Source organism: Pleurodeles waltl, chromosome 8 (genome assembly GCF_031143425.1).
Source record: "Pleurodeles waltl isolate 20211129_DDA chromosome 8, aPleWal1.hap1.20221129, whole genome shotgun sequence".
Classification (NCBI taxonomy): domain Eukaryota; kingdom Metazoa; phylum Chordata; class Amphibia; order Caudata; family Salamandridae; genus Pleurodeles; species Pleurodeles waltl.
Window position 1 is genome coordinate 1,483,281,234 of NC_090447.1, and position 20,854 is coordinate 1,483,302,087.

Sequence of the window (20,854 nt, forward strand, 5' to 3'; positions counted from 1 at the left end):
TTCACAAGGCCATAATGCTGGCTTAACGTTCAATTGACCTTTCTGTCGATCTTCATATATAAATGTGCAGCCCTTCTCTGATCCGGACTGGAACCACAATCAGCCCTCACAAATGTGTCAAACTAGCCCCATGCAGCAGGAGGCCACAATTAGAACAGAGCAATCACGGGCTTTTACTGGTTGGGTCATGGCAGTTTGTCATCCCCGACAGCATCCGCCTAGCTGACACCCCAATGAGAAATCGACAGAGTGGCGGAATGATGCGCCCAGCCTTGCCCCGTCTTACTTCATCCATTCCAGTCCTTACCACTTCTTCATTCATTCCTAGACTTCATTGGGTTTCAGAAAGCCTTCAACTACTAACAGTAATCTCCACTGCAACCTTTAACATTTCTCAGCATCTGCAGTAATTGACAATCCCTGATCTTGCTCTCCTTTTGACAACTATTTCTGAGTTCTTTATGAACGTCTCCTGAGTTTGGAAGGACTGAGGGGGAGAAACGTATAAGCCATTAGCCTAACAGAGTCACAAGATTGCCTTGAGACCTTGAATTGTGATTATTTTTTAAGTTAACACATTTATATTATCCAACATCACTTTTTTAAGTAAGATTCAATCTTTTATTCATCTATCCTAGTACTTTGTTTTATAGACTACTTTTCCCCAGATTGGGGATCCAAAAGAAGACACAGGGGCTGGAGTTAAACAGCCATATGACCCTTACTTTTAAATCCTTTGGATCCAAGAAACATCGCTGGCTTGCTGGGACTGTGCTACTTACACCACGAGAGCCCTAGGAGCCCAGAGGAGCTGCTCGGCCAATTTTTGCCAATTAGAGGTCTCACCTTCTGCGTACGCATCATCATGATCCTGAAGCTGGGCAGTAGATTCCAGATCCAGGGCAGGAACAAGGGGGCGTTGATGCGCATTCGACTTCTTCAAAGAGAACACTTCGGATACAGCAAATTCAGAGGCCTGCTCAACTCTCTGTGAAAATAGCCGAATATTCAGAAATCATTGCACATTCCATTTCAGCTGACCAGCTTCTCGTTCTGAAATGAATGCTAATGGATTATCTCAAATCTTTGGTAACTGTCTTTTTAACATTCAGCATTTTGTAGAGCTCGCTTCCTACCCTTTTTCATAGGGTTGTAAAATGTGATTTTCACCATCAAAGTCAAATTAAAGTCATTACCACTGAAGCCAGGTTATTCAATCCAAAGCACATTGTACAATATTTTTCCTTCAAAAGCATGAAAATTAAGATTGATGTCATCAACCTGTGATCAGGTTGTCCAGCTACTAAAACAGAATGTGGGACATAATACATTCCCTGCTTAGAATATACATTTCCAATTACTGAAAAAGAATTAGGCTGGTCTGTTTTTTCTTTTTTGTTTAATAGAGTTCACCAATACAGAATGGGTAATTCTCACTAAAGTAATTATTTTCCCCTAAAAAAAGGGTGAAATAGTTTGGAAAAAAATTGCCTAGTATATGTTTAACTGGTTAATTAGCCACTGTTTTATTGTTGCACTTCTTTCCTGGTTTACCACATCCTACACTGTAGTGAAATGTTGAGTAGCAAGGTATTATATCTCTAATATTGGGGATGGTCACAATCCTAGAGGGAATAATTTTTAGGTCTAGCGCGAGAGGAGCAACTGTCCCTAAACCTCAAGTGATCAACTGGACTTTGGTTCTGCCAAAATGCTGATTTCCCTAACTACAGCATTTGACTGGACAGACTATGGTGGTCATTATGAACACAGTGGAAACAACCGCTGTGTTCATGCTGGTGGTCAAAACACTGACGCCAGTGACCCCGGAACCCCACCAGCCACATTATGAACTTTTCTGTGAGCCGGAGGACGGAAACATTGTTTCTGCCCGCCGGCCCACAGAAAGGCTCGGCCGGGACATTTGACGGCAGCTCCACATGGAGCCGCCATCAATGCCTCTGTGGGGCAGGTGCAGTTGCACCCGTTGCGCAGATCACTGCCTGAAAATCGGGCTGTGACCTGCGCGACGGGGCTTTGCACCGGGGCCCTGCACTGCCCATGCAAAGTGCATGGGCAGTGCAGGGGCACCCCCTGCGCCAGCTTTTTCCTGGTGGGATATCCCGCCAGGAAAAGGCTGGCGGGAAATGAAACTATCCGCAGGGTAGAGCAGCTACCCTGGCGGATGGTGTTTCATCCCGCCGCCAGGCTGCCTGGTGGCGGAGGCATGGCGGTGGGTGACGGGTGACGGCTGCCGCTGGTGGCCGTCGCCATGTTTATTATATGGCGGTTCGGCCCGCCATGCCGGCTGGTGGCTTCGGCCTCCACTGCCGGCATGGCGGGCCGAACCGCATGTTCATAATGAGGGCCTATGTGTGCTTCCACTGAAAGAACAAGTGTTTGTATTGCACTACATGCCTTGTTGGAAAGCGTATGCTCAGTACAGTAGGCCTGAATTGGTTATGTGACAAGCCAATAATGTCACAATTCAATGCTATCAGTATGATTTGTTAATCATGAAAAGTTAAAACAAAGGCAGTGGGCCTGACTTATTTATTGTGAAAAGCATATCTTAGGCCAGTAGGGCTTTAAGGGTAGATTGTTGTTACATTGCAATTAAGCCTGTACATTGGTACTTTGTTACACATAATCTCACAGAATACAGCAGCAGGCAGGAATTTCTGTGCTGGCCACCCCGTCTCAGAATCCCTGCAGGCATTTCTGCACTCGGATACCGCTGTTGGGCCCTCTTAGTCAGGACTCAATGTTGTTCTTTCCATTTTAATTTTGTACGTATCTGTAATTTTTATCTATGTATGCTTTATGATTGCCTTCTGGGAAAATGTATGCTTAATACAGTAGGTATTAAGAGATGGTTATGGTAACAAGCCAGTGATAAAAGTTGTAGAACTGATCAGTTCAATGGTAACATTTCTGCTAAATTCCATATATGTGATTTGTTTGTTTTGAACAGATTATGACAAAGGAAGTAGACCTGACTAATTTATTGTGAAAAACATATGTTAAAGCCAATAAGCCTTTAAGGAAGAATGTTGTTTCAGCAAATCTCACCGACTACTCCAGAAGGCAAGGATTTGGTGTTTGTTATCTCCCTCAGAGCAGAAGATTTGCACTGTAAGGATCCTTGTTGGTGATTCTTGGTGGAGACTGTGTGTTGTTTTACCAACAGTAATCATGTACATATGTGTGACTTCATGCAGGCTGTCTGCCAGTATGTTAGCTCTTGTAATGAGAAAATAATCATAAAAATGTATGCATGCAAATACATACAGAGAGGGTCTTTGGATCATCTGTTTTCAGCCATTGGTCTGCTTCAGTGTCACTCTCATACTTTTTCCACCAATGGCAGCATACAGAATAGGACAGTGGATTTGCCCACTTCAGTCACTGGCTCTATTGGACTGTGCGTTACAGACATTTGCCTGATCACATGTGCTCATTCACCTGATATTTAGAGTGCTTCAGTGCTATGGCTAGTCTGTCTGTTAGGTTTCCAGTTTCTTGGTCACTTTTATCTACTTTCCCTCGCTTTCTTTTTTTAATAAAAAACAAAAAAAATAAAAATGTTGTTATGATATCCCCAACAACTTCCCAGGCAGTGCTACCAGACGGGCCGCTCATTTCATATACAGTGCACTACATACCTCATGGCCACTGCTTCTAAACTGTGCACCAAAGGAGGAATGCTATTTTACACATTTATCGGTACAAATCAATCAGGGATTTGTAAAGCGCACTACTCACCCTCGAGAGTCTCAAGGCGCTGAGGAGGGGAGGGGAGTGGGGAGAAGGTGGGGGAACAGCCCGGTCTTGAGAAGTTTCCTGAAGGTAAGGAGGTCTTTGGACTGGCGCAGTTGGGTGGGAAGAGTGTTCCACGTTTTGGTGGCGAGGTGAGAGAATGATCTAACACCGGTTGTAGTTCTGCGGACGAGTCGGACGGTTGCGAGGGCGAGGTAAGCGGAGCGGGGATGCCGGGTCGGGGTGTAGAAGGAGAGTCGTCTGTTGAGGTATTCTGGTCCGGTGTTGTGCGGTGCCTTGAGAGCGTGGGTGAGGAGTTTGAAGGTTTTTCAGGTGGTCTGTGATGTGGCAGTGGCGGGGGATGTCCAGGATGAGGCATGCGGGGGTGTCCTGGATGCGTTGCAGCCTCTTCTGGAGTTTGGCCGTGGCTCCCATATGTAGGAACATAGGGTTGGTACATTTATGATCCAGTATGCACAATACTATTCAAAGATGGCCACCACTGCTCTTTTTATTTATTTCTTTTTTTACTTATTTTTTACTTATTTTTTATTGCAAGCACACAACACCGCCATGTTTATGTGTCAGCATGCTTTCATTTTTTTCTCTTAATTATGTTACACATGTGTGTTCTTTGAGTGTGGGTTTTATTGAAGTTGGGCACGTGACAATGCAAGAATGGGTGGATGAATGGATGCATAAGTGCAAGAAGAGTCAGATACAACAAACTGAATTCATAAAAAAGTACTTTCACTTGCAAGGCAGACCTTTTGGCATTGCCAGTGTTGGTTATTTCAGGGACATGGCATTTCATACTTGCGTTCCTTAAAGTGTGAGAGTGGGGCCGATTCTTAAACCAATGCACATATATACACAAAGGATACTTGCAAGTATGAGATTTGTGTACAATTCTGTATTTTTAGGGTTTTATAAAGCCCTTCAGGGGTGTGCTCAGATATCCACACAGGTCATAGATTCCCAGTAATACTCCTACTCCCGTATATATACACCTGAGGGTTGCTTGCATTGTGGACTATTCACAGGAGTAAAAGTGGTGGACATGTGAATTTACATTTTTTTTTGTTTGGAAAAAGGAAGTATGAACCCTTGGTAGTTCCCAGGTTTTAGGTGGAGTGCAGCTCATTGGTATGGAGCACTCTACACCACCACCAACACTCTCAAACCTCAAATGTCAGTTTTTCTAGCGGAGTGTTTTTAAGCATCGGATTAGCATAGTGCCATCTATGCAAAGCTGTATGTCTTCTGCTATTTTTGCAGCAATTTCTTTAAGCACCGGATTAGCTAGTGCCATCCACACCAAACTGAAAATGGCAGAAGCCTTTTACCACTGCAGGTACAGTATTACAGCTCTGGACTGGTAAAATACCACCCAAGCCAACCTGGAATGTATAAAAGCACTCCTGATACATGAGAGTTTCACTCTTCTTAGAGCTTGTCAGAGATACATACTTTTGTCCAGGCGCAAAGTAGTATCCAGTATAATTCAAAGCAATGCCCTTTGAGGCTTAGAGTGCTGCATAAATTATGAAAAAAAGAAAGTAGGGAAACCCTTTGTAGTACCCAAGTTTTAATTTTTTACCTTTTTTCTCCACGTTGAAATTATTTTTTCAATGTGTCGCATCCCTTCCCATAAACCCCATGAGCACATGGCAGTGTTCGGGACACTGGCACCCAGTTTGCAAACTTGTGCCAGTGTATTTTATCAGTATAGTGTGCACATTTAATACAAAAGCGATTGGCATTGTGAACGAAAAACAACTGACTCTTTCGGTGCTGCCCCCCTTCCTCTAGGAATACCCATTTTCCAATGCCTAACCCGAAACTTTTTCTTCACAAGTAGTAACTCCCACCTACAGACACAAAAGTTTGTTCTCTGTTGTGTAGCGGTGCAGCCATGCAGTAAAAAGTATCGGGGTTGGGGGGAGGGGGGGTGTAGGAAAGTACCATCTTGCCTGGCATGTTACCCCCATATTTCACTGAATATATGTTGTTTTAGTTGTATGTGTCACTGGGACCCTGCCAGCCAGGGCCCCAGTGCTCATAAGTGTGCCCTGTATGTGTTACCTGTGTTATGACTAACTGTCTCACTGAGGCTCTGCTAACCAGAACCTCAGTGGTTATGCTCTCTCATTTCTTTCCAAATTGTCACTAAACAGGCTAGTGACCAATTTCACCAATTTACATTGGCATACTGGAACACCCTTATAATTCCCTAGTATATGGTACTGAGGTACCCAGGGTATTGGGGTTCCAGGAGATCCCTATGGGCTGCAGCATTTCTTGTGCCACCCATAGGGAGCTCTGACAATTCTTACACAGGCCTGCCACTGCAGCCTGAGTGAAATAACGTCCACGTTATTTCACAGCCAATTACCACTGCACTTAAGTAACTTATAAGTCACCTATATATTTAACCTTTACCTGGTAAAGGTTGGGTGCTAAGTTACTTAGTGTGTGGGCACCCTGGCACTAGTCAAGGTGCACCCACATTGTTCAGGGCAAATTCCCCGGACTTTGTGAGTGCGGGGACACCATTACACGCGTGCACTATACATAGGTCACTACCTATGTATAGCTTCACAATGGTAACTCCGAACATGGCCATGTAACATGTCTAAGATCATGGAATTGTCACCCCAATGGCATTCTGGCATTGGGGAGACAATTCCAAAATCCCCCCCGAGTCTCTAGCACAGACCCGGGTACTGCCAAACTACCTTTCCCGGGGTTTCACTGCAGCTGCTGCCAACCCCTCAGACAGGTTTCTGCCCTCCTGGGGTCCAGCCAGGCTTGGCCCAGGAAGGCAGAACAAAGGACTTCCTCAAGAGAGAGGGTGTTACATCCTCTCCCTTTGGAATAAGGTGTCAGGGCTGGGGAGGAGTAGCCTCCCCCAGCCTCTGGAAATGCTTTGATGGGCACAGATGGTGCCCATCTCTGCATAAGCCAGTCTACACCGGTTCAGGGATCCCCCAGCCCTGCTCTGGCGCGAAACTGGACAAAGGAAAGGGGAGTGACCACTCCCCTGACCTGCACCTCCCCTGGGAGGTGCCCAGAGCTCCTCCAGTGTGTTTCAGACCTCTGCCATCTTGGAAACAGAGGTGCTGCTGGCACACTGGACTGCTCTGAGTGGCCAGGGCCAGCAGGTGACGTCAGAGACTCCTTCTGATAGGCTCTTACCTGTGTTGCTAGCCTATCCTCCTTCCTAAGTAGCCAAACCTCCTTTTCTGGCTATTTAGGGTCTCTGCTTTGGGGAATTCTTTAGATAACGAATGCAAGAGCTCATCAGAGTTCCTCTGCATCTCTCTTTTCACCTTCTGCCAAGGAATCGACTGCTGACCGCACTGGAAGCCTGCAAAACTGCAGCAAAGTAGAGAAGACGACTACTGCGACCTTGTAACGCTGATCCTGCCGCCTTCTCGACTGTTTTCCTGGTGGTGCATGCTGTGGGGGTAGTCTGCCTCCTCTCTGCACTAGAAGCTCCGAAGAAATCTCCTGTGGGTCGACGGAATCTTCCCCCTGCAACCGCAGGCACCAAAGAACTGCATCACGGTCCTCTGGGTCTCCTCTCAGCACGACGAGCGAGGTCCCTTGAACTCAGCAACTTTGTCCAAGTGACTCCCACAGTCCAGTGACTCTTCAGTCCAAGTTTGGTGGAGGTAAGTCCTTGCCTCCCCATGCTAGACTGCATTGCTGGGAACCACGTGATTTGCAGCTGCTCCGGCTCCTGTGCACTCTTCCAGGATTTCGTTTGTGCACAGCCAAGCCTGGGCCCCCGGCACTCTAACCTGCAGAGCACGACCTCCTGAGTTGTCCTCCGGCGTCGTGGGATCTTCCTTTGTGACTTCGGGTGAGCTCCGGTTCACTCCACTTCGTAGTGCCTGTTCCGGCACTTCTGCGGGTGCTGCTTGCTTCTGAGTGGGCTCTTTGTCTTGCTGGACGCCCCCTCTGTCTCCTCACGCAATTGGCGACATCCTGGTCCCTCCTGGGCCACAGCAGCATCCAAAAACCCTAACCGCGACCCTTGCAGCTAGCAAGGCTTGTTTGCGGTCTTTCTGCACGAAAACACCTCTGCAAGCTTCTTTGCAACGTGGGACATCCATCCTCCAAAGGGGAAGTTTCTAGCCCTTGTCGTTCTTGCAGAATCCACAGCTTCTACCATCCGGTGGCAGCTTCTTTGCACCCACAGCTGGCATTTCCTGGGCATCTGCCCACTCTCGACTTGATCGTGACTCTTGGACTTGGTCCCCTTGTTCCACAGGTACTCTCGTCTGGAAATCCATTGTTGTTGCATTGCTGGTGTTGGTCTGTCTTGCAGAATTCCCCTATCACGACTTCTGTGCTCTCTGGGGAACTTAGGTGCACTTTGCACCCACATTTCAGGGTCTTGGGGTGGGCTATTTTTCTAACCCTCACTGTTTTCTTACAGTCCCAGCGACCCTCTACAAGGTCACATAGGTTTGGGGTCCATTCGTGGTTCGCATTCCACTTCTAGAGTATATGGTTTGTGTTGCCCCTGTCCCTATGTGCCCCCGTTGCATTCTATTGTGACTATACCTTGTTTGCACTGTTTTCTATTGCTATTACTGCATATTTTGGTATTGTGTACATATATCTTGTGTATATTTGCTATCCTCATACTGAGGGTACTCACTGAGATACTTCTGGCATATTGTCATAAAAATAAAGTACCTTTATTTTTAGTATATCTGTGTATTGTGTTTTCTTATGATATTGTGCATATGACACTAGTGGTACTGTAGGAGCTTCACTCGTCTCCTAGTTCAGCCTAAGCTGCTCTGCTAAGCTACCTTTTCTATCAGCCTAAGCTGCTAGACACCCCTCTACACTAATAAGGGATACCTGGACCTGGTGCAAGGTGTAAGTACCCCTTGTTACCCACTACAAGCCAGGCCAGCCTCCTTCATTGGTTGTGCAGCGGTGGGATAAGTACTTGCAACTACTTACCACTTTGTCATATTGTACTTTTCATAGGAGAAAAATATACAAAACAAGTTCAGTGTATGTACACCTAACCAAAAAGTTTTGCTTTTCTTCTCTTACTCCTTTGCTAAGTACTGAAAAGTACCTCTAAACTTTCAAAAAGTTCTTTAAAAGTTTTTAAAGTTTTTTTTCTGTTCCTTAAAAAGTTCTGAAAACTTTTTCTTTCTTTTTCTGTCCCTTAAACCTTTTCTATAATGTTTGGTATAGGTCAAACTGTTGATCTGACTAAACTTGTATATGATCACCTGAGCTGGAAAGGAGCAAGGAGTCTCTGCATTGAAAGAGGTTTAGGGGTAGGGAAGAATCCCTCAAGAGAACTGTTAGTTAATATGCCCATTGCACAGGATAAGACCTTAGTTGGCACATCTGTTGAGAAATTAGCTGATGGTTCACACTCTGACTCTGGGGCACCCCTAGTAAGAGAGTTAGAAGGGAACCTTCCTAGCCTGCCCCCTAGCAAGCCACCTAGCATGGCTGGTACTAATGTGAGTTCCCATCACAGTAGGAGTGTTACTTCTGTAGGCCAGAATGTTAGAGTGCCATCTGTTAGGGACAGGTCTCCCTCTGTTCATTCACACCATTCTTCTGTGTCAAGGCATGCCCAACCCACCCTCCCTGAAGACAGAGTGTTAGAAAGGGAACTCAATAGATTGAGAGTGGAAGAGTCCAGGCTGAAGCTTAAAAAGCAACAGCTGGATCTAGACAGGGAAGCATTTGACTTAGAAAAAGAAAGACAGAGGTTGGGGTTTGGACCCCATAGTGGCAGCAGCAGTATTCCAAATAGTCATCCTGTAAAAGAGCATGATTCTAGGAATCTGCACAAGATAGTTCCCCCATAGAAGGAGGGGGATGACATTAACAAGTGGTTTGCTGCACTTGAGAGGACCTGTGTTGTATAGGAGGTCCCTCAAAGGCAGTGGGCTGCTATCCTATGGCTATCTTTCAGTGGAAAGGGTAGGGATAGGCTCCTTACTGTGAAAGAAAGTGATGCCAATAATTTTACAGTTCTTAAGAATGCAGTCCTAGATGGTTATGGCTTAACCACTGAACAGTACAGGATCAAGTTCAGAGAAACCAAAAAGGAGTCTTCACAAGACTGGGTAGACTTTGTTGACCATTCAGTGAAGGCCTTGGAGGGGTGGTTACATGGCAGTAAAGTTTCCGACTATGAAAGCCTGTATAACTTAATCCTGAGAGAGCATATTCTTAATAATTGTGTGTCTGATTTGTTGCACCAGTACCTGGTAGACTCAGATCTGACCTCTCCCCAAGAATTGGGAAAGAAGGCAGACAAATGGGTCAGAACAAGAGTGAACAGAAAAGTTCATACAGGGGGTGACAAGGATGGCAAGAAGAAGGATGGTAAGTCTTCTGACAAGGGTGGGGACAAATCTAAAAATTAGTCTTCATCAGGCCCACAAAAACACTCTGGTGGGGGTGGTGGGCCCAAATCCTCTTCAAATCAAAACAAAGAAAAGAAACCATGGTGCTATTTATGTAAAATAAAAGACCATTGGACAACAGATCCCAGTTGTCCAAAGAAAAGCACCAAGCCTCCTACCACTACAACCCCTGCTGCTACAACTAGTGCCCCTATTAATAGCAGTGGTGGTGGGAGCAAACCTACTAATAGCCAATCCAAGGGAGTAGCTGGGCTCACTTTTGGTAATTTAGTTGGGGTTGGTCTTGTTAGGGAGACCACAGAGGCTGTGTTAGTCTCTGAGGGGGCCATTGATTTGGCCACCTTATTTGCCTGTCCCCTTAATATGGATAAGTACAAGCAACCTCCCCTAATAAATGGTGTTGAGGTTCAGGCCTTCAGGGACACAGGTGCCAGTGTTACAATGGTAATAGAGAAACTGATACACCCTGAACAGCACCTACTTGGTCACCAATACCAAGTGACTGATGCTCATAACAACACTCTTAGCCACCCCATGGCTGTTGTGAATCTCAACTGGGGGGGGGTGGGGGTGGTTACTGGTCCATAGAAAGTTGTGGGTGCCTCAGATTTACCTGTAGACTGTCTACTAGGGAACGATTTAGAGACATCAGCTTGGGCAGAAGTGGAGTTGGAGGCTCATGCAGCAATGATGGGCATTCCAGGGCATATTTTTGCTTTAACCAGGGCTCAGGCCAAAAAGCAAAAAGGACAGGGTGACTTGGATCCTGGAAGAATGGACCAAGTGCTCCCAAAGCTAGGGATAGTAAAGGTAAAACACTACCTACTATCCCTCCCTCTACAGTGGATTCAACTTCTGAGGAAGAAGAATTTCCACCCTGTGCAGAACCTCCACCTGAGGAGCTGGAAGCAGACACTGCTGAGCTTTTGGGTGAAGGGGGGCCTGCCAGGGAGGAGCTGAGTGTGGCACAGCATACCTGTCCCACAATAGAGAGTCTAAGACAGCAAGCTGTCAAACAAGCAAATAGGGAGGTCAGTGACTCTCATAGAGTTTACTGGGAGGACAACCTCTTGTATACTGAAGCAAGGGATCCAAAACCTGGAGCTGCCAGGAGATTGGTGATTCCTCAGCAATACAGAGGGTTCCTCCTAACTCTAGCCCACGACATTCACTTAGCTGGACATTTGGGGCAAATGAAAACTTGGGACAGGCTTGTCCCCTTGTTTCATTGGCCTAGAATGTCAGAGGACACAAAGGAATTTTGTAAGTCCTGTGAAACCTGTCAAGCCAGTGGCAAAACAGGTGACACTCCAAAGGCACCCCTTATTCCCCTGTCTGTGGTTGGGGTTCCCTTTGAAAGGGTAGGGGTTGACATAGTTGGCCCCCTTGACCCTCCTACTGCTTCAGGCAATAGGTTTATCTTGGTGGTACTGGACCATGCCACCAGATTTCCTGAAGCAATTCCTCTAAGGACCACTACAGCTCCTGCAGTGGCAAAGGCCCTCCTGGGAATATTTTCCAGGGTAGGCTTCCCAAAAGAGGTGGTATCAGACAGGGGAAGCAATTTCATGTCTGCTTACTTAAAGGCCATGTGGAAGGAATGTGGTGTGACATACAAGTTCACTACACCCTATCATCCAAAAACAAATGGACTGGTTGAGAGGTTTAATAAAACTCTCAAAGGAATGATAATGGGACTCCCTGAAAAACTCCGCAGGAGATGGGATGTCCTGTTACCTTGCCTCCTTTTTGCTTACAGGGAGGTACCCCAAAAAGGAGTGGGCTTCAGCCCCTTTGAACTCCTATTTGGACACCCTGTAAGAGGTCCTCTAACACTTGTTAAGGAGAGTTGGGAACAACCTTTAAAAGCTCCTAAGCAAGACATAGTGGACTATGTACTTGGCCTAAGATCTAGGATGGCTGAGTACATGAAAAAGGCCAGTAAAAATCTTCAGGCCAGCCAAGAGCTCCAAAAGCAATGGCATGACCAGAAGGCTGTTCTGATTCAGTACCAACCAGGGCAGAAAATGTGGGTCTTGGAGCCTGTGGCCCCAAGAGCACTCCAAGACAAATGGAGTGGTCCCCACATTATTGTTGAGAAAAAGGGAGAAGTCACCTACTTGGTTGACTTAGGCACTGCCAGGAGTCCCCTTAGGGTGCTCCAAGTCAATCACCTAAAACCCTACTATGACAGGGCTGATCTTTTGACTTAGGCACTGCCAGGAGTCCCCTTAGGGTGCTCCAAGTCAATCGCCTAAAACCCTACTATGACAGGGCTGATCTCACCCTGCTCATGGCAACAGATGAAGGACAGGAAGAAGAGAGCGACCCTCTCCCTGATCTCTTCTCTTCCACAGAACAAGATGCTCTAGTGGAAGGTGTAGTTCTGGCAGATTGTCTTACTGCTGAGCAGAAAAACTACTGCATAAATCTCCTGGGTCAGTTTTCTGAACTCTTTTCTACTGTGCCAGGCACCACTTCTTGGTGTGAGCACACTATAGATACTGGAGACAGCTTGCCTGTCAAAAGTAAGATCTATAGGCAGCCTGACCATGTCAGGGACTGCATAAAACAAGAGGTTCTGAAAATGCTTGAACTGGGAGTGGTTGAGCACTCTGAAAGTCCATGGGCCTCTCCTGTGGTACTTGTACCAAAACCTCATTCCAAAGATGGAAAGAAGGAAATGAGATTTTGTGTTGACTACAGAGGTCTCAACCAGATAACTAAAACTGATGCTCACCCTATACCCAGGGCGGATGAGCTAATAGATACACTGGCATCTGCCAAGTATCTAAGCACCTTTGATTTGACTGCAGGGTATTGGCAGATCAAGTTATCAGAGGATGCAAAAGCAAAAACTGCATTTTCAGCCATTGGAGGGTACTACCAATTCACAGTAATGCCTTTTGGGTTGAAAAATGCACCTGCCACTTTTCAGAGGTTGGTGAATACAGTCCTGCAAAGTTTGGAGGCTTTTAGTGCAGCATATCTAGATGATATAGCTGTCTTTAGCTCCACCTGGGATGATCACCTGGTCCACCTATGGAAAGTTTTGGAGGCCCTGCAAAAGGCAGGCCTCACTATCAAGGCTTCAAAGTGCCAGATAGGGCAGGGCAAAGTGGTTTTGTAGTGTGTGGTTAGTTTTACGTATCCTTTGCGCATTAGCTTCAGGCTTTAGGCCTTTGTGCACTTTGCCATGGATGTATTTTATTCATTTGCTTGCAGCTTAGAGCCTCTGTGCACTTTGCTCTAAATGCTTTTTATTAGGCTTCGTACTGTTATTTTTCAAATAGCCAGTTCTACGGTCTTGTTTTTTTTTTCTTATCACACTGTTTAGCCTACTTCAGCACTGGAGTTCTCCATAACACATTTCTGTTCACTCTGTGCTTCAGTCAAGGATACAGTCTGGTACATTGCCGATAGACGTGGTAGTAGTTTAGTCTTTGGCATTCCTGCGTAGGGACATTTTGTGATCACGCTGACATGTTAGTTATAAAATCACTTCCTTGTCCCAATACACGCAAGAGGGAGATTCCGACCAGGGAACCACAACTAGACGCTGACTGCCTTGTTGCAGATGCTGAACCAAGATCACAGGCCTTTGTTCAGGTATGAGGGCTGATGTCTCCCCAGGGATTCAGAAAGGCAAGTTAGAAGCTTAACATGCTGTGCTCGAAATAGACCAGGCAGAGGGAGAGTAGAAACTATTAGACACCATGATAGCTTTGTTCTTATGTTTTACTATCCTGGTGACTATTTCAATCCTACTGTGTTGTATGGTTCTGGTTATTGCGGCTCACGCCTTATTATCTAAAATAGTTGTTTTATTAAAACACTATATAAAACTTATACTGCCTTTGTCATTTGTATATGAGATCATACTGTAAATGAGAGAGTTGGTTTGGATCTGAGTGACCACGACTTCCCTGAGAAGTTCCAAAGATGTCATGCGCTCGGCTGCCCAATCATCTCTTCCCCTTGGGAGAAATGAGGCACTGCTAATTAGCCGGAGCAAAAACCGGATTTAGGGTGACAGAGTTCCTTACACGTGGGTCCGACTCAGTCCCCCACACTGTGATCGATCCTGCTGCCTAGAAATCCAGTAGTCTCATTTAGGATAATGAGAGCCCACGCGACATGGCGCCGCCAACGATTGGTCTGGCTCTAATATTTAGGTCCGGCTGACTCTCTCGGTCTCATATATGTTTTGACTCCTCGGTTCCATAAGCAGAGACGTCCGTGGGGCTGAGGGTTTCCGCCACCACGGTATCGGTACATCCTGTTACTTAGTGGTTGGTTGTTCAAGCTTGAACTTTAAAAGGAAAACCCCGATATTGGTGTGCCTTTTCTGACCTAGTGCTATTTTTTACAAATGGCGAATCCTAATGTAGTGAATATAGCAATCAATATGCGACAACCGCTCACAGGACATCTGGTGGCACATGGCCTGACGGTCCAGGGGGGTCCGGTCACTTTTGTGGTGGACGCCCATGCAGCCTATAGAACAGAACTTTTTTATTCTTGGGTCGTATTTCCAGCAGTTGATGGGGGTACAAACACTTTTCACGAATACACTGTTGCGAATGTCCCTGGACAATACAGGGTTTATGCATATTTAGAGATACCTTTATCTTATCAAGAACACCAGAATTGGCTTGATGGCGCCCTCCCACACACAGTAGCACAAGTTAGGTTAGGTCCCCTGAGTAATGATGGTCCTACCTGGCCTTTATTGGCTACATATACACCTCATCCTGCGGCTGCTCAATTGACAGTGGTTGAAGTTCGTCGTTTATATACAGACTTAACGGCTACATATAGACGATTAGTTCAGTTTGTAATGCAGACACTAAATATAAACGCAGCGCGTGCTGCTCCGGCGCACCCTAAGGCGGTGGTTCCGGGTATCAATCGGGCCACTGTACACTTAGTTATGGGTAAGGTACCGGCTAAACGTGAGGAAACTCCATTTTGGCTGGCGCAAAAGATTAATACGCTGGAAGCAGTATTTCCCCATACGGGACCTCAGGATAAACATAGAATATTGACGATGTGTTTGCCGTATGGGATGGTTCCTCCGGTGGACCTTTGTAATACCTGGGGCACGGTGTTTGCCGCGCTCTACACTACGGCACACGGTACACCGACATTAGCTAATTTACCAAAAGTGTTTATACAAATTCAAGATGAATATGGGGCTGCCCTTGCCTTAGATTTGGGCATGCAGTTAATGGGCAATTTTGCCGCAGTTTCTTCTATTATTTTGAGTAATCTCAAGGGAGAGGCAGTAGCACTAGCAGTGCGAATGCGTCTTCGGGACGTTCCGCAGATTAATCAGGAGCGGGAACTTCCGAGAATAATAGCAGAGACATATTCCAGTATTGGTCGCGATAGCCTAGGGGCTAGACCGCAAAAACCCCAATTACAGGGTAAAAATAATAAAGGCAATGCTAAACAACAGCAACCTGAGGGTACTAAAAAGCGCTGGGAAAAGAAACAGCAAACACCTAAGAAAGATGGGGGGCAGTCTCCGCAACCGGAGACCCCGCAGAATAGGTATAATCTCAGGAATAGGGATAATTTGAAGACGCCTGAAAGATATCAATATACTGATACACGCCAATCTCGTTCCTTTCAGGACTCCTCAGAGAAGAGAAGTGAGAGAGGTGGGCGGTCAGAGCGGAGAACAGAGTACGTGAAACCAAGACAGGATTCACAACGCTCAACGGAGGTTTCTATTAAACAAGAAGAGAAACCGCTGCAACAAAAACAGCAATTTAAAAAGAAGAAAGTGGCAGCAGTCTCAGTTAGACATGCCGCTCAAGAAGAGAGTTCTCTTGACGAACAATACATGGGCGTTGGCACTGTTAGACAGCGCGGCAGAGGTCACAATAGTTTGCCGGAGTCTTCTAGAGCATCTGGAGGTGAAAGCAACTGATGACTTCATACAAGTCGAAACGGCGGATATGCGAGTCTCTGATCCTGATAGAGTATATCAAGTGACTCTGCAATTAGAAGGGGACATTGACCGCATTGTACACGCCATCTTTTGGGACCATGTGGTAAAATCATATGATGTTCTGCTGGCCGAACAAGATTGGCTGCCTGACTTTGTTCGCGACTGTCCAGTGGGGGAAGAGGTTATTGCACCTTCCTTCTCACCACTTGTTCCGAGAGAACTAGCGGAGTCCTATAGTAAATTATGGGCTCTTGCACAGGCCTCCGCTCTATATAGAAATAATGTTGGGTGGGATAGACAATCACCTTATGTAATTCCAATAAAGGGCGAACCTCAGCCGCAGCCGCAGTATCCTATCAAATTTGAAGCGAGGGCATCGGTAAGGAATATTATTACACAATTGGAGTACCAGGGTGTAATTGAGCCCTGTGTCTCGCCGATGAATAATCCCTTATTTCCGGTTGCTAAACCGGACCATTCATATAGGATAGTGGTGGATTACAGACATTTAAATGGTCATACACGCACATATGCAATACAGAATTCACATAGCGCAGCGCTTATGAATAATATAGTGCGTAAAAAATACAAAACAACGTTAGATATCTCGAATGGATTTTTCTGCCAAAATATAGCGCCCGAAAGTCGGGACTATACCAGTTTCAGTGCGTTTGGCTCTCAGAAAAAGTTTTGTTGTTTGCCTCAGGGGTATAAGAATAGCCCAGGACTGTTTTCGGCTCGTGTGACTGAAATTCTGCACGAGTTGGACCCTGAAGCGTTATCATATGTTGATGACATATATCTGACAGACGATGAGATTCTGCAACATCTAAGGCGTGTATCGCGCATTGTTGTGGGGTTTGCTGAAATTGGCTACAAGTTTAATTTTAAGAAATCGAAGATTGCCTTCCTCAGCGTCATTTTCCTGGGATATGAGTTGTCGAGTAAGGGCAAGAGCTTAGCGCCACATTTTTGGGAGAAATGTCCTTTATTGCAGCCTCCTAATACGGTTTGGAAGCTCCAGTCATTGTTGGGGTTTCAGAATTTTGGCAGAACTTACATTCCTGAGTATGCTACGCGTATAAAACCCTTATACGAGTTGATTCGCCCTAATTTTTCGAGTAGATTTTGGACGATTGAGCATACACATATCCTACGAGATTTGCAGACTGATCTCTTACACACACGGGACAATATGACACATTTAGTCATCAGGGTGATACCTTGGGCTGTTGGGTTTACATATGTCACCTTTAATGAGGGTGAGACTGTCTCGATTGCATACAAGTCCCACTTGTATTCTGCTGCAGAAGAACGATTTGCGCAAACTGAGAAAATACTCACTGCCGTACAGATGGCTGTGATTAAAGAAAGACCGCTTGCCCAGGGCCAACGCATTTTTGTCGTTTCCCCGATTCCGGCCTTAGAGGCTGTTACAAAAGCGAGTGTCCCTAATTCGAAAGCTTTACACCCACGATGGATACAATGGGCTACGTCTTTGACAGCCACTGATGTAGATTACATCTTTTACCCTAAACTGCAGACTCAAGAATTTCTTCAATATGAAATGGAGTACCCAGTTCCTGCTGGCACATTGCCTATTGACCAATATCAGGTGGTCATGTATACCGATGGCTCTGCGCAACCAGCGGTTGGGACTAAACAACAGTATTCTGCTGCATGTGCGGTAGTGAGCGGCACTATGGAGGGGGAAGTGTTCTGCCCCCGACATACTTATACTAAAACCTTGGGAGATTGCACGGCACAGCTGGCTGAGCTCAAAGCTCTATTGTTAGCGTTGGAGCACGCGGATCCGGCGATTTTAACCTTGCTGGTCTGTGACTCCTACTACTGTGTTCAGTCTTTCAATGAATATCTACACTATTGGAAGTTGAATGGGTTCAGAGATTCTTAGGGCAACACCATTAAACACAAATTGTTGTGGGGTAAGGTTGCGGATCTGAAAGAGACGCTTCCTAAGGTCCATGTTGTGCATACACTTGGACACCAGCGCGTTGGGATACACGTTGCTGGGAATACTTTGGCTGATGAAGCCACGAAGTCGGCAGTGGTTGTTGCCACTGTGGCCGCAGTGACTCGTTCGAGTTCCAAACCAGACACAGAGATTTCGGCTGCCATAAAAGCTACGGCTGATGGCACGCCATTTCCTAAAGGATTTCCTTCTAAGTATCGTTACTGCTTGAGTAGTGCGTTCAATGCTGTTGTTAATATTCCAGGCAATGGTGTACGTGATTTACCAAATAAAATTGAGAGACCTCGATTAATTTCTGCAGCACATGAGGGGGCGGCATCTGCACATGCTGGTGTGGCTGCCACTGTTTCGCTTTTACAGGCCTGTTACTGGTGGTCTGGTCTCTAAAAAGAGACAAAGCAATATGTCCTTTGTTGTGATGTTTGTCAACAAATTAAAGCTTCTTCGGCTAGATGCCCGCAGCAGACACCCCTTCTAATTTCAAACAAACCTTTACAGTGTGTGTACTTGGATCATTATGGTCAGTTGACCCCAGACAGTGCATACAAATATATCTTGGTTGCTGTAGATTCGTGCTCCAGATTTGTGTGGGTCTGGCCACAGCGCTCGGCTGACGCTCGGACTGTTATTAAAGATTTGCGCATCTTTGTCGATACATTTGCAGTTGCGGCTTTTCATTCGGACCAGGGCCCTGCTTTTGCCTCTAAGGCATTCAGGGACACCATGGCTTCGTTGGGGGTCCAACTCCAATTCTCGTCTCCATTTCATCCCGAGGGAAATTCTGTCATGGAGCGTTTAAATCGTGATATAAAGCAATCCTTAACGGCCAGAGTTATAGGTACAGGTCGTAGTTGGCTAGCCCACCTGTGTGGAGTACAGAGAGCACTTAATAACTTGCCTAGAAGGTCACTGGGGGGTTGTACTTCATATGAGTGCCTGTTTGGAACACGAATGTATGTTCCTGATCTAGATGGTCCTGGTGTGGAGGCGGCAGATACGCCCTTTGACATAAATGATCGTGTCACTGTTTTGCAGGATTTACAACAATTCCGTGAAGATAATTCTTCTGCAAGTGATGCCTCCTCAGGAATTAAGGATGCACCAGTAACTCCTACTGGTTGGACACCCAGGATTGGGGATCTAGTGCGTGAAAAGGTCGCAGTAAAGAAAGAATTTGGTCCTTCTTATCGAGCACCTGTCCCTGTGTTAGGGGTTAGCGGCACAAGAACTGTGATTTTACCGCCGCTGCAAGGGGCCAAAGGAAATCGCTTTGTTTCCATTGATAATGTCAAGTTACAACATGTGGCCGATTCTGCACAGCAGACCAAGAGGGACACCCAGTAGTTCTGGAATCCCTCTCACTACTGGGGAAGAAGTCCCGCTGCAGGTGATTTACACCGACGCTGTTTCCTCTCGGAGCTTGGGGAGGGTGGAAGATGATCTTGCGATTGTTCCACAGACAACGATTAATTTGGAATCTTTTGATCAAGTTGCTGTACGTTCTACTGGTGTTTCTGAACATGTGGTTTATAGTGTGCCAAGGCGAGAGCCTCCATCTGCTTCTTTGTTCACAGTTGCACATTTTGCAAGAACTGCCTCTGGCTGCTTCAACGACACTGATGATGCAGTGTCCGGCTCCTCGTCCTCGATGTCTTCAGTCCGAGGTCCACGTAAGCTGCTGTGTTGGCTTACACGCACATATTTTGTTTTTCCTTGGAACTATTTATGGCTGTTATGACTGTTTTTTTGTGGTTGGGATTTGTGGTTACTTTTTTTCTAGTAATACATGGTCATTTTCTTCCTGAACGATCTGACATTGAGCACGTGGAGACTGTGTTAAAACCACATTTTTCGTCTCATATGGTTCGAAGAGACTTATCCAATCTAAACATTTCTGCAATACTGATTCCGGATGGGATTGTGTGGGATAAAGTAATGTTTGATATATATGGTCCCACTGAATTGATTCAAATACCGTATGTCCTCAAGTTATCAATGAATGATATTGTTATACCAGGCATTGTTTCTGATGATTGGGATGTGAAGACAGTAGATTCTATGCTGACGGACTTGCAATATTATACTGTCTATGACGATGAAGATGCTTACCTATTTAGAGATAATCATGGTGACATGTTTTGCTACAACTATTATGGACACCACTTTATTCATAAAGCAAGTAGCCCTAAGTCCATATTTGATTATGTGCAATGGGAACATTGCCCAACTCCTCCACAAGGGAGTTCAAAGACGTATTATGATAAATTTGCATATTTTTCTGGGCATAATCAACGTGATGCTAAGTCTTACTATTTTAAAGTTACTCCGTATGCTAATAAGCAAATGTTATTGACCGATACTAAATTACTGTATTCAAATTTGTTTGTGTCTAAACTTTCGGTTGAGGGGTATGAATATTGGTTTAAGACTGTTGATTTGAAAAGTGTCTGGAGAACGAAAAATTGGCAAATGCAGGGCAGGGACACATTATTTAGAGCATGTATTATCCCTGAGCAGATGATTTTCCTCAATGACACAGTACAACAGACTAGCTGTTTGGGCTTGGCAGCGATTAGAGAGTTGAATTTGCCTAGTATACCTGTCACTTCCAAATTGAACAATTGGCAGCGATATGTAAATGCTACGTTTAGTGAGTTTACACACTGGGTCCAGAATGGTACGCTTAACACTTCATTGGTACATCCGGGCGGGTGGTTA

The 20,854-nt window shown here is 45.7% G+C and overlaps 1 protein-coding gene across 1 annotated transcript in view; it reads right to left on the reverse strand.

Annotated features, from left to right (window-relative positions):
• The window catches only part of CCDC191 (coiled-coil domain containing 191), a 105,438-nt gene that overhangs the window by 64,335 nt on the left and 20,249 nt on the right, over nt 1-20,854 (reverse strand). Inside the window, exon 3 of the mRNA XM_069202682.1 lies at nt 847-988. Within this exon, the coding sequence (XP_069058783.1) occupies nt 847-988 (142 nt within the window). The remainder of the gene's footprint in view (nt 1-846; nt 989-20,854) is intronic.